Below are 12,214 nucleotides of genomic sequence, written 5' to 3'. Positions count from 1 at the left end.
GGGTCGACAGGGCTCGTAAGGGAAGAGCAGGGGCAGGAGCGCACCAGCCGGCCCCAGTGTGGTGCTCGTGTGGGCAGAGGGCATTTCCAGAACCCCGGCGTGTCTGGGAGGGGGGCCAGGGGCACATGCAGGACAAGCGGGGTTTGCTGGGTCTGCCCTGTTGTATGGAAGGCACAAAACGCTTCCCACCGTGAATATCGCCCCTTCAACAAACGAAGTAAAGCCAGTTTAAACTGTTTCAAAGGCCAAGCCCAGATCTGACCCCACTTCAAGGAGATGCTGGTCTCCTGATGGGGGCGGAGGTCCCCCTCCAGCCTCAACTCAGCCCAGGCACCCACCTTCAGGAAGTCTTCGAAGGTGATCCCCTCGTACACCTGGTCAGGCTCCTGGGGACAGAGCACAGGGCAGGGTGAGCGGCTTCGCCAGGACACTTGCCTCCCCATGCCCCCCAGACCCCCCACACAGAGGGCAGGGCTGATCAGGGGGAACCATGGCAGAGGGGGAGCATTCTGGATTGTTGGCCTCCGGCTCCTGGCCAGCCACCCTGAATGCCAACGTCCACTTGCTTGAGGGTGTGGGCTCAGCTGGCCCCACCTGCGCCCCCAGAGAGGAGGCAGAAGATGAAGGGGGATGGGCCACCCCCTCCCCACATGGCCACTTCTCCCCGGGTCCCAACCTGCTCCTGCCAGCACCCGCTAGGATCCCCTTCAGCTCCCAGTGTGCCACCCTGAGGCCTTCTGGCTGGGGCCGCTCACCCGCCGGTGGCCAAGGTGCCAGCCACCAGCCTGCTCTGGCACACAGGACCTCCTGACGCAGTCCGGGGACCTTTTGCTGCTACTCTCAGGCTCCAAACCCCACCCCTTCCCGCAGCACACTCTCTGACAGTGACATCCTGGCAGGCCGGCCGCGTAAGTCCTGGCCGCCCGTGAGTTCCATTAGCACGTGGCCACTAAGAAGGGGTCCATGTCCCCGTGACGGTTAGGAAAAGGCCCTGAGGCACAGACAGCAGGGTGCAGAGGGGGACGAAGGCCACACACACCGCGGTGGCCCCTGGACTGACGCCCCCACCTCCCCTGCAGGTGGACGGGGTCAGCGCCCAAGGAGGAAAAGCAGGGAAAATGCAAACCAGAGGACAGGCGCCACGGGGCGGGTGCATGCCGGTCCCTCTCCAGGAAGGGGGAACCCCCAGGGGTGACGCCTGTTAGGGGATTGAGGATGACGGCAGGCAGTGCCTCAGTTTCCCTTTTGTGCATCTCTGAAATTGGTGCGTCGAAGAAGACAGCAAGTGCGTGCCGTGTGCCAGGGCCTCTCCGATGCCTCACAAATGTCAGCATTGAACAGCGGCTGTGCCAGCCTCACGCCAGTCCCCGCCGCTTCTGTTCTCACTCCCACGTCCCACACGAGGCCGCTGAGGGGCGCCAGGGCCGGGCTGCTGGTCCGGCTGGCTACGTGGAGCTGGCTGGTGCTCCCAGGCCACCCTCTCTGCTTTCTTCTTTATATATATACACATACATACATCTCTACACATGCATACATCTCTACACATACATATCTTCTTTATACACACACACACAGACACACACAGACACACACATATTTTTTAAAACAAGTCATCTATTTTCTGATTTTATGAAAACCTACCAGTTCTCAGCTGCCTGGGCCAGCCCTGGTCCCTGGGGTGCCCTGCTCTCTACTCTCCCTCTCCCTGGGGGCTCCCCCAGCTTCCTGGGGCTGTTGGGGAGAGCCATGTGGGCAAGACCCCATGGGGTGAGGCCCAAGCTGCAGGGCGGGCACCCGGTGGGGGCACAGGGGCTAGAGACCCAGACCCGAGCAAAGGAGCCGCTGCTCGAGCTAGAGGCCTGTCCCGGGAGGGCACTCAGAGGCAGCCTCGCCCCGTCAGCAGGCACGGGGTGAGTCCATTAGAGGGGGATGGACGGCTGACCCTGGCCCGGGGCACAGGCAGGGCATTGTGTCCTCTGAGGCCACGGGCACTGGACCGACACGGCCGCCCTCGGCCCCGTGTGCGGCTCGCCGGTGTTTATCGGGTCCGCGTGGAGCCAGGCAGTCACCCCGCGAGCTCGGAGGCCGCCCCTGCACTGCAGGACGCCAGGGACAGCGTAGCCCAAGGCCGAGCCGCTGCCGCCGCCGCCTCGGTGGCACTGACTTTATGCAGAGCGGCAGCTGCCAGCTGCCAGCAATTCTACAGCAGCAAATTAAGAAAACTGTCGCCAGTTGAAGCTGGAGTGGGCCGAGGAGCAATTTGAAGGAGGAGAGTGTAATTAAATCAAATGAGACTCGGGCTAAACACCCCGGCGGTGGGGATCCCCGCTCCCCAGTCGGTCACCGGCTCTCTGCGGCAGCTGATTTGCTGAGCGGGGTGGTTTCCCCACAGCCTCGCCCAGGCCTGAGCAGACATAAAATACCACCCAATAAAATGACTGCGGCCCCCTGGCCCTGAGGGCTGCCCCGCCCCCGCCCCGTGACAGGCTTGGGGCACCCACGGCAGTTCTGGCAGGGAAACACTGCACTGTAGGGAACCCCAATCCCAAGGGGCCTGGAGCCTCAGTCATTCTAAACCAGGGGAGGCCCTCCTGGCCGGCAGGCTCTCCGGGGCAGGGACTCCGGACCCATCTCCTGGTGAGGCAGAGAACAGTGAGGTCTGAGCTCGTGCCCGGCTGGTAAGGGCAGCAAACAGGGCTCAATGTCATGTCTACGCTCTTGGACCTTCCAGAGCAAGGCGTGCAGCGGGGGTTAGCATCCAAAGGCGGCTTCTGGGCCTCCCTGGTGGCGCAAGGGGTTAAGATGCAACCTATGAAGTTATCCGCAGCCTCTGCAGCATGAGTTCGATCCCCTGCCAGCCAGGGAGCTACCCGCATGGCGCAGCAGACCTCCCCTGACTTGCCTCTTGCTCCCCTCAGCAGTGTATTTCAGCCAGTCTGCCTGTTCTGTGCCCCACTCTGTCTCTGGTGAATCCTCTCAACCCGCCCCCCCCACCTCTGGCCTGTACCCCAGCTCTCAAATGCATAAATAAATCTTTAAAAAAAGCAGTTTCTGGGGACCCGTCCCCCAGCAGTGCTCACCATCTGCCCCACGCACACGCTGGCGGCCTCCATCATGGCCCCGTCGGCGATGGAGCGGGCAGACTCCTTCTCGATGTGGGGGTTCCCCGAGAGCAGCTCCTCCACTACCTGCAGGAGAGGCAGCACCCGTCACCTGGGGCTCCCTCCAGGCCCGGGATGAGGGGGGCAGGAGCCCCGGCAGGCAGAGGAGCATACTTTACATTTCGATATTCTTCCAGGGTGATGCGGCCGTCGCTGTCCGAATCATACATGTGGAACAGAACTGGGGGTGGCAGAGGGGAGAGGGCCGTCAGGCAGGCAGGGAGGGGAGCCCTGGCCCGGGCCCCCCAATCTTCCCTGCCTACCTCAAACCGGGCAAAGAAAACCCCAACAGTGAAAGCCAAACGCCAAAGCCACAGGGGCCAAGAACAAAGGCCTTGAGGCCAGACGACCACGTTCTGCTGGCGGCTGCCAGGCGGCCGCACTTCCCGCAGCCGTGGTCTCCCTGTCTGTCAAGTGGGAACCACCACAGCGTCTCAGGGCGGGCAGGCTGGGCCCAGCTGCCTGGACGCTGAGCTCCCTCCCTGACACGAAGCCAAGCCACTGCTGTTTCAGGACAACGCAAGAGGGCGGCCGCCACCATGGCCCCCGCAGGCCCCTCCCGCCAGGCACCAGGGGCTTGGCCGGCTATTTCCCTCCCGGCGACGCCCACGTTGCTCCGGGCCCACATCACCCGCAGCCCAGCAGAAGCCGGGGGCCCAAGGGGTGACCTCTGGCACCGGCTCCGCCTCCAGCTCCCCTTAGCCCCTGTGGGAGCCTTTGTCCAGCACCGACAGGACTTGGCAGACCTGCTTTCCTCCCGCCCTCCCACGGCCCCGCGAGGCCAGGGTCGCCCGAGCCCACTCACGGGCCAGCCTGTCACAGCTCAATGCGGAAGCAGAAGTGTCTGCCCACTGCACCCCGGCAGGGATGGGGAAGCCGGGGGTTCCACTAGAGTCAGTCCACCCCACAGCCTCCATGACCCCTGACCTGGGGTGGGGGGAGGGGAGGGGGGTGTGACCCCAAGCACGCCTGGCCCTCGGGGCATCGGAGGGCCTGGGACGCTCAGCCCGGCTGGTGGAGAGGGCGTCAGGAGACAGATGTGACACCAGGCACCCTGGGGCCCGGCGCCACCTGCCAGCCCACGACCTCCAAGCGTGCTAGGAGCCCAGGGCCCCTCCTATGACCCCAGTGGCTCATGCTTGGGGAACAGCGGAGACGAGCTTTCGGGGCACCCCTGCGCCCAGGCCCGGCCGGGGCCATCTCACGGGGCCTGAAGCAGCCAGCCCCTCTGTCCGGCTCGAGGCCCCACGGCCGCTCAGCGGGAACCTGTCCGAACTAAGGGCCTCGCTCTTTCCACACTGCCCCAAACCCTCCCTTCCCTGGGGACCCCCGGGGGGCTCACGAGGAGACCACCACGCTGCAACCCAGGTGGCAAGAGACGCACCAACAAGGCCCTTCCCCGGTGCTGTCAATGGGGACCAGGCCCCCAAGGCCGAGGGCTGGTGGGCCTGCCCCTCCCTCCTCTGCAGCAGGACCTGGGGGACAGCGGGCGGGGGAGGGGCGGGGACACGCACATCTCAGCTTCTCCTTCCGGCACAGCTCCACCTGCTCCTCGTCCATGGAGGTGTCGATGGGCCGGAAGTAGGACATGATGGTCAGGAAGTCTTCGAAGTTGATCTCGTCAGCCAGGCCGCTGGGCCCCCTGCGCAGGTTCCTACGGGGGCGACCGGGGGTGGGGGTGGGAAGGAATCAACGACTGGATCTTGTCCTTTTGTGACCACCTGCCCCCTTGGCCTGGCTCGAGCACCAGCCTCTGCACTGCCCTTCCAGGGCTCACCGAGGGGTGGGATGGATTTGGGGGTCTGGGGGGGAGGCGACTGCACAGCTGTTGGTGAGGGAAGCTCAGGGGTCAGCAAACTGTGGCCTGAGGGCCAAATCCTGGAAAATGGGGGTGGGGTGGGATACAAGAGAATAATAGCATTTCATGAGAAGTAGAAATTGCACCGTTCCCCAGTGGGGACCAGTGAGGCGACACAGCCTGCAGGGCGCCCCAAGCTAACACAGGCTCCTGACCCTCCGCCGCCAGGCCCCCTGACTTCACCGGGCCGGCGTGAGGGCAGCTGGGGAGCTGTGTCCCCCGCCTCTGGCTCCAGCCCCCACTGCCGGCTGAGGGTCGGGGCTGTTCACTCACGCCGGGCCCACACTGGACCTTGGTTGGAAGGACTAAGTTTGCAGTTTCTCTTTAGGGCCCCGTCTGCGCCCTCTGAAATACCAACTGCCCCTGCGGTGTGCCCGCACATGAGAGGTCACCAAGGTTCCGGTTCCCAACTTGCCGTTCCAGGGGAGTCTCCAGGAAGGGAGGAGCCTGGACCAGGCAAGGTGGACTGTGAGGCTGTGGCTTCCTCAGACTCAGAAGACCCTACCCTTTGAGGGGATCTTCCAACCTCCCCTTAAAGGCCTCCTGGCTTACAGAGCTCACACTGCTCCCCCCAACACATTTTTAATAATCTCCAAGTTCCTGCTGCCAGGGGCACAGACCAAATTTGCAGACATAAAAATAGCGCCCGCACTTATCAGGCTTCTCTGGGGCTACTTGCACTGCAGCTGGGTCACGCGTCCTACCCCAGTGGTTTTGGCTGCAGCGGAGGGATTAAGATTAGCCCTGGGGAAACTGCGATAGGGCCTCTGGGAAAGCAGAGCATGTGTCCCTCTCAGGGAAGGCCAAGACCCACCCAGCCTGCTTCGATGTCAGGACCCACCTGGGGGGAGAGGGAGCCCTTCCCCTCCTCATACCACGGTGGTCTCTAAAGAGTCCAGTTGCCAAGGAAACCAGGACAGCACCTGGAGCCAGCCGCACCTGCTCTCCACCCCCATTTCCAAAGTGGGGCCCCACGGCCAGGCTCATGCCAGCACGAAAGCAAGGCAGCTGTCACTCTTTTTGCAAAAATGCCCACTTGGTGCACATTTTGGCTTCCTTGACTTTCTGATGATGCTGTGAGGAAGGGAGCCCTTGCAGATGGGCACGGACCCCCATCCAACTGCCCACCCAGACTAGCTTCTGGGCGCACCGTCCTGCTCTTGCAGGGTCCTGGGAAGCAAGGCTGACGCTGCTATTTCTTGAAAAGAAAGTCCCTCTCCAGCCCCCCCTCCGAAGAACTCTTGCCACCTCCTGAGAGCTTCCAGGAAGAGGTACAAAGGAGTTTTAGGACCTTCGCTGCAGACTCCCAAGTTGTTCTGGGTCCAGGCCAGGCCCCTTCCTTAACCCTCCCTGCTCCATGACCTCCTTTGCTCCCTGGTCGGCTGCTGAGGTTGTGGCCCCCAGGGCTCCCAGGGGTGTTCCCACCACCTGCACCGGGCCACTGCCCTTCACCTCCAGCTCATCATCTCACACCATTACCTGGGACCCAACTGTGCCCCCTAAAGCAGGCACATCATGAGGTGCCCTTCCCACCAGACCCTGGGGCCCCTCAGCTTGCTCCCCATGACCCCATCTCCCTTCACCTGTCTCTCTGGGGTCTCCGCTGCTCTCCTGGCTCCTCCACAGCCTGGCCCAGGCTCCAGCAGCCCCCGCAGGACCCTCCGACCCTGCACTCCATGCTGCCACGCGCCCCATGCCTGCTGCCTTCATAGGCTCCCCCGGCTCTGGGGTAACCCCCAGCGTTTGGTCTCAGCCACCCCGCTGGGTCTCACCACCCCTTCTGGCCACACTCCCCTGCCTGGGGTCCTCGCAGGCTGTTTCAACGTCCCCCTCTGTCACACTCTGCCCAGGTCACAACCCCGCAAGCCCCGGAGGAGGCCTCTGCACCTTCCAGGGGCTGCCCAAGGACCGCCTATCCCACACCTCACCCCACTCAGGGAGGCTCAACATCTTACTTGGGGTCTCCCAAGTCCTGGCAGAACCAGAGCTGAGCAGTTCAGGCTCACACAAGTCAAAACCCAACAGGAAACTCCCCACCAGTCCCGTGACTGTGAGGTGCCCACCTGCCTCCCTTCCTTCCTCTTCCTGCTGTTCTCCCTCTGTCTCAGCCACCTCCGCAGGCGCAGGCGCAGGGTGTTGAGCTGGGCCCACTGGGGCAAGGGGACCATCCGCCCCGCTGTGTTGGTCCACACGCCCCAGCAGCCCGGGGAGCCCACCCACCCTGCCACAGCCTCAGGGGCGCGTCTCCACCCAGTCAACCCCAGCCACGCTGGGCAGCCAGGAGCATGAGCCTGGTCTGAGCCTCCACTCTGGGATGCTGCCCACGGCACCCCTCTCTGTGCCTCAGTTTCCCCATCTGTAAGCCGGGGCTATGACCAGATAATAGTTAACCTGTGCCCTAACATGCGCCATCTCGGCGCAACCTACAGCAAATGTGGAGGCAGATGCTGCTGTGACCCCCACTTTATATACATGAGCAAACAGAGGACCCCCACACAGCCCCAAAGACCCCTGATCCCTGGTCTTCCTGCCCCATGCAGTCCCCTCTCCAAGTGCGGGGGAGACTTAGGGGCTCGCTGCCAACACAGCAGATGTGAGGGAGAGCCCCTCGCGAGGTCATATCACCAAAAGAGGTGCCCTGTACCGCAGGTGCCCAGCCGCCCCTCTCTCTCTCTTCTGGAAGTCTCGCCTTAGGGGCCGCTGACTGCCAGGTACGGGGCCCTGTGGCCCGAGCTGGCCACCCACAGCCAGGGAGCCCTGACCTGCCTGCAGGTGAGTGAGCTCAGAGAGTGCCCCCAGCGAGCCTTTAGATGACACCGTGCCACGACTCTGGGCCCGAGAACCCAGTTAGTCTGCACCCCGGGCCTGGTCCACAGCAACATGACCACATAAACTATTTAAAAATCGCTAAATCTTGGGGGCAGCCTGTTACACAGCTGGAGCTAACCAGGGCAGAGGCCTGGAGAGACTGGGTGAGCTTCCCACTGCCTCCCAGCTCTGGATCCAGAACTGTCTGGTCCCCACCTGCACCCCCAATGCCTCCCCGGCACCACCCTGTTGTAAGGGGGTGCCCTGAGAACACGAGTTCCATGAGACGTCCCGGGGCCAAGTGCTCCCCAGACCCAGGCCGCCGCCGTAGAGCCAGTGCAGGGAGAGGCCCACCTGTTGTCAAAGAAGGCCCGGATGATCTTGGAGCGGATGGGGTTGAGCTCCAGGTCAGGGATGTTGTTGAAATTCTCCTTGCTGGGTCCCCAGGAGCAGGAGCACCGGGAAGAGACGAGAACAGAAAGTGTCAGGTAGTGTCGCCTCACATACCAAGTGGCATTTTTCACCCCAGGGCCCATGACAAGAGCCTGGAATGTTCTGTGTGATCTGCCTCTGGATCAGCAGGAGGATCTGGAGGCTTGACGGGTCTTTGTGACTGACAGACCGAGCTGGACATTCACCCGCAGCCACAAGCAGCCACGTGGGCTCCGCGCCCACCCCCAGGGGTCAGCGCTGCTCTGGAATCGGAGCAGGAGATATGGACACTGGCGCTACAGGAAACAGCCTGGCGATCCCGCGGCAGGTGAAAGGTGGAGCTGCCAGGTGACCCGGCGACTGCACGCCCAGGCATGTCCCCAGGGGGCGTGGAGCGAGGTTCCCCAGGAGACTCCCTCAGTAGGGGCTCACAGCACCGCTTCCAACAGCCCAGCACCAGCCAATGACTGGACAGAACCTGCCACATCCTTGCAACGGAACAGTATTCCTCCGTTGAAGGAAATGAAATAGGGGTACGCTCCAAAACAGAGGCGGTGAGACCCCACACTAGGCAGAGACGCCAGAAGGGAGAGGCCACTGGGCGCGCTGCGTCTCCACGCGGGTGGATGAGGTTAACCCGAGAGACACAGTTGTTAGGGGCCGCCGGGGGAGGGGAGCCAGGGGGACGGACAGCCTAAGGGGTGGCAACTTTTGGGATGATGGAACTGTCCCCAAATTGCCCAGTGCCAAGCACGTATCTCCGTAGATACACTGAGAGCCTGGGGGTGGCGCACTGCGGAGGGCGGCTCGCGGGGAGGGGCCTTGCACGTCAGTAACGCGGTTTAAAAAACCACTGACGTTTATTGAACAAACTTTCTTTGCTCCAATGCATAGTCTTTGCTCCTTTGTCAAAGATTAGTTGACCATAAATCTGTGGGTTTATTTCTGGATTTTCTATTCGATTCCATTGGTCTGTATGTCTGTTCTTGTTCCAATACCATGCAGTTTTGATGATTATGGCTTTGTAGTATAGTTTGAAGTCTGGGAGTGTGATGCCTCCATTTCCTTCTTTTTTTTTCAGTAGAGCTTTGGCTATTCGGGGTTTTTGGTGATTCCATATGAATTTCATCAATAATTGTTCTATTTCTTTGAAGAATGCCATTGAGATTTTGATTGGAATAGCATTGAATCTGTATATTGCTTTTGGTAGGATGGCCATTTTAATAATGTTTATTCTTCCAATCCATGAGCAGGGGATGTCTTTCCATTTCTTTGTGTCTTCTTCTATTTCTTTTAACAGTGTTTTATAGTTTTCTTTGTATAGGTCCTTTACCTCTTTTGTTAGATTTATTCCCAAATATTTGATTTTTTTTGTTTCGATAATAAAAGGGGTGGTTTTTTTGATTTCTTCTTCTTCAGATTTATTGTTTGTGTATAGGAAGGCTACTGACTTTTGCGTGTTGATTTTGTATCCTGCCACTTTACTGAATTGATTGATGAGTTGAATTAGTTTTTCTGTGGAGATTTTGGGGTTCTCTATGTATATTATCATATCATCTGCAAATAGTGATAGTTTGACTTCTTCTTTTCCAATTTGGATTCCTTGGATGTCTTTCTCTTGTCTTATTGCTCTGGCTAGGACTTCCAGTATTATATTGAAAAGCAGTGGTGAGAGTGGACATCCTTGTCTTGTTCCAGATCTTAATGGAATTGCTTTCAGCTTTTCACCATTGAGAATGATACTGGCTGTTGGCTTGTCATAGATGGCCTTTATGATGTTGAGGTATGTTCCTTGTATCCCAAGAATTTCAAGGGCTTTTATCATGAATGGGTGTTGCACTTTGTCGAAAGCTTTCTCAGCATCTATTGATATTATCATATGGTTTTTATATTTCTTTTTGTTGATGTGTTGGATAACGTTGATTGATTTTCGGATGTTAAACCATCCTTGTGCCCCTGGAATGAATCCAACTTGGTCGTGGTGAATTATCTTATGGATACATTGTTGGATTCTGATAGCTAAAATTTTATTGAGGATTTTTGCATCAGTGTTCATTAGGGAGATTGGCCTATAGTTTTCCTTTTTTGTGTTGTCCTTATTCGGTTTTGGTATTAGTGTAATATTGGCTTCATAGAACGTGTTTGGTATTGTCCCTTCCTTCTCAATTTTTTGGAAGAGTTTGTGAAGGATAGGCACTAATTCGTCTCTGAATGTTTGGTAGAATTCATTTGTAAATCCATCAGGTCCTGGGCTTTTGTTTTTGGGGAGGTTTTTAATTACCATTTCAATTTCGCTGCTTGTAATTGGTCTGTTTAGGTGTTCTATTTCTTCTTTATCTAGCTTTGGGTGATTGTAGAGTTGTAGGAATTTGTCCATCTCCTCTAGATTGTTGAACTTGTTTCCATATAACTGTTCATAGTAGTTACTGATTATTCTTTTGATTTCTGCTGTGTCCGTTGTGATTTCTCCTCTTTCATTTATGATTCTGTGTATTTGTGCTTTCTCCCTTTTTTCCTTTGTGAGCCTGGCTAGGGGTTTGTCTATTTTATTTATTTTTTCAAAGAACCAGCTCTTGGTTTCATTGATCTTTTGGATTGTTTTTTTAGTTTCAATTTCATTTATTTCTGCTTTGGTTTTTATTATTTCTTTTCTTCTACTGGTTCTGGGGTTTTTTTGTTGTTCTTTTTCTAGATCTTTGAGCTTCGAGATTAGGTTGTTTCTTTGAGTTCTTTCTTGTTTTTTGATGTGAGCTTCTATTGCTATATATTTTCCTCTTATGGTGCTGGGAAAACTGGGTCGCTACATGCAAAAGAATGAAGCTTGACCACTACCTCACACCATACACAAAAATCAACTCAAAATGGATTAAAGAACTAGACATAAGACCTGAAACCATAAAATACATAGAAGGAAATATAGGCGAAACACTACGGGATTTGCACATCAAAGACATCTTTACAGACACATCACCCAAAGCAGTGATAGTGAAGAGAAAGATAAACAGCTGGGACTACATCAAATTAAAGAGCTTCTGCACAGCAAAAGAGACAATAACAAAAACAAAGAGAAACCCCACCAACTGGGAGAACATTTTTGCACCCAACACTAATGATAAAGGACTGATCACAAAAATCTGCAAAGAGCTGATGAGACTCAGCAACAACAAAGAAAATAATCCAGTCAAAAAATGGGCAGAAGAGCTAAAAAGAAACTTCTCTGAAGAGGAAATGAAAATGGCCAACAGACATATGAAAAAATGTTCAACATCACTTGTAATCAGGGAAATGCAAATCAAAACTACCATGAGATACCATCTCACACCAGTGAGAATGGCACATATTAAAAAAACTAGCAACAACAAATGTTGGCGAGGATGTGGAGAAAAAGGAACTCTTGTGCACTGTTGGTGGGAGTGCAAAGTGGTCCAACCACTATGGAGAGCTGTGTGGAGATTTCTGGACCTACTAAACATAGAGCTTCCATATGATCCAGCAATTCCACTCCTAGGTATTTACCCAAAGGACACAGAAACATCAATTCCAAAGAGCACCTGCACTCCTATGTTTATAGCAGCACTGTTTACAATAGCTAAGCTTTGGAAACAACCCAAATGCCCAAAAATAGATGACTGGATCAAGAAGATGTGGTACATATATACCATGGAATATTACTCAGCATTCAAAAAAGATAAACACATGCAATTTGCAGCAACATGGATGGCACTGGAAGGGATCATGCTCAGCGAAATAAGCCAAAAAGAAAAAGAAAAATACCGGATGGTCTCACTCATAGCAGGAATCTAGAAAACTTAAATAAGGGACCAGGAAAATGAATATAAGAAAGTGAAAATCAAAATCAACAAAAAAACTATGAACCAGAGACACTTTTTGGGGGGTGGGGGGCGGGAGGGGAAGGATTGGGGTCAGAATGGGGCGTTTGCAATTGTATGGGGGA

At 56.3% G+C, this 12,214-nt stretch overlaps 1 protein-coding gene across 1 annotated transcript in view; it reads right to left on the bottom strand.

Annotated features, from left to right (window-relative positions):
• The window catches only part of TESC (tescalcin), a 37,186-nt gene that overhangs the window by 1,752 nt on the left and 23,220 nt on the right, over nucleotides 1–12,214 (bottom strand). Inside the window, exons 3-7 of the mRNA XM_037511097.2 lie at nucleotides 8,182–8,262; nucleotides 4,676–4,815; nucleotides 3,281–3,342; nucleotides 3,081–3,188; nucleotides 339–386 (exon numbers count right to left, since the gene is read on the bottom strand). Of these exons, the coding sequence (XP_037366994.1) occupies nucleotides 339–386; nucleotides 3,081–3,188; nucleotides 3,281–3,342; nucleotides 4,676–4,815; nucleotides 8,182–8,262 (439 nt within the window). The remainder of the gene's footprint in view (nucleotides 1–338; nucleotides 387–3,080; nucleotides 3,189–3,280; nucleotides 3,343–4,675; nucleotides 4,816–8,181; nucleotides 8,263–12,214) is intronic.

The sequence above is a fragment of the Talpa occidentalis genome, unplaced genomic scaffold (assembly GCF_014898055.3).
Source record: "Talpa occidentalis isolate TD23 unplaced genomic scaffold, MPIMG_talOcc4v2.1 talOcc4.14, whole genome shotgun sequence".
Classification (NCBI taxonomy): domain Eukaryota; kingdom Metazoa; phylum Chordata; class Mammalia; order Eulipotyphla; family Talpidae; genus Talpa; species Talpa occidentalis.
Note: the sequence above shows the minus strand (reverse complement) of the source record. Positions and strands in the feature narration are given on the sequence as shown.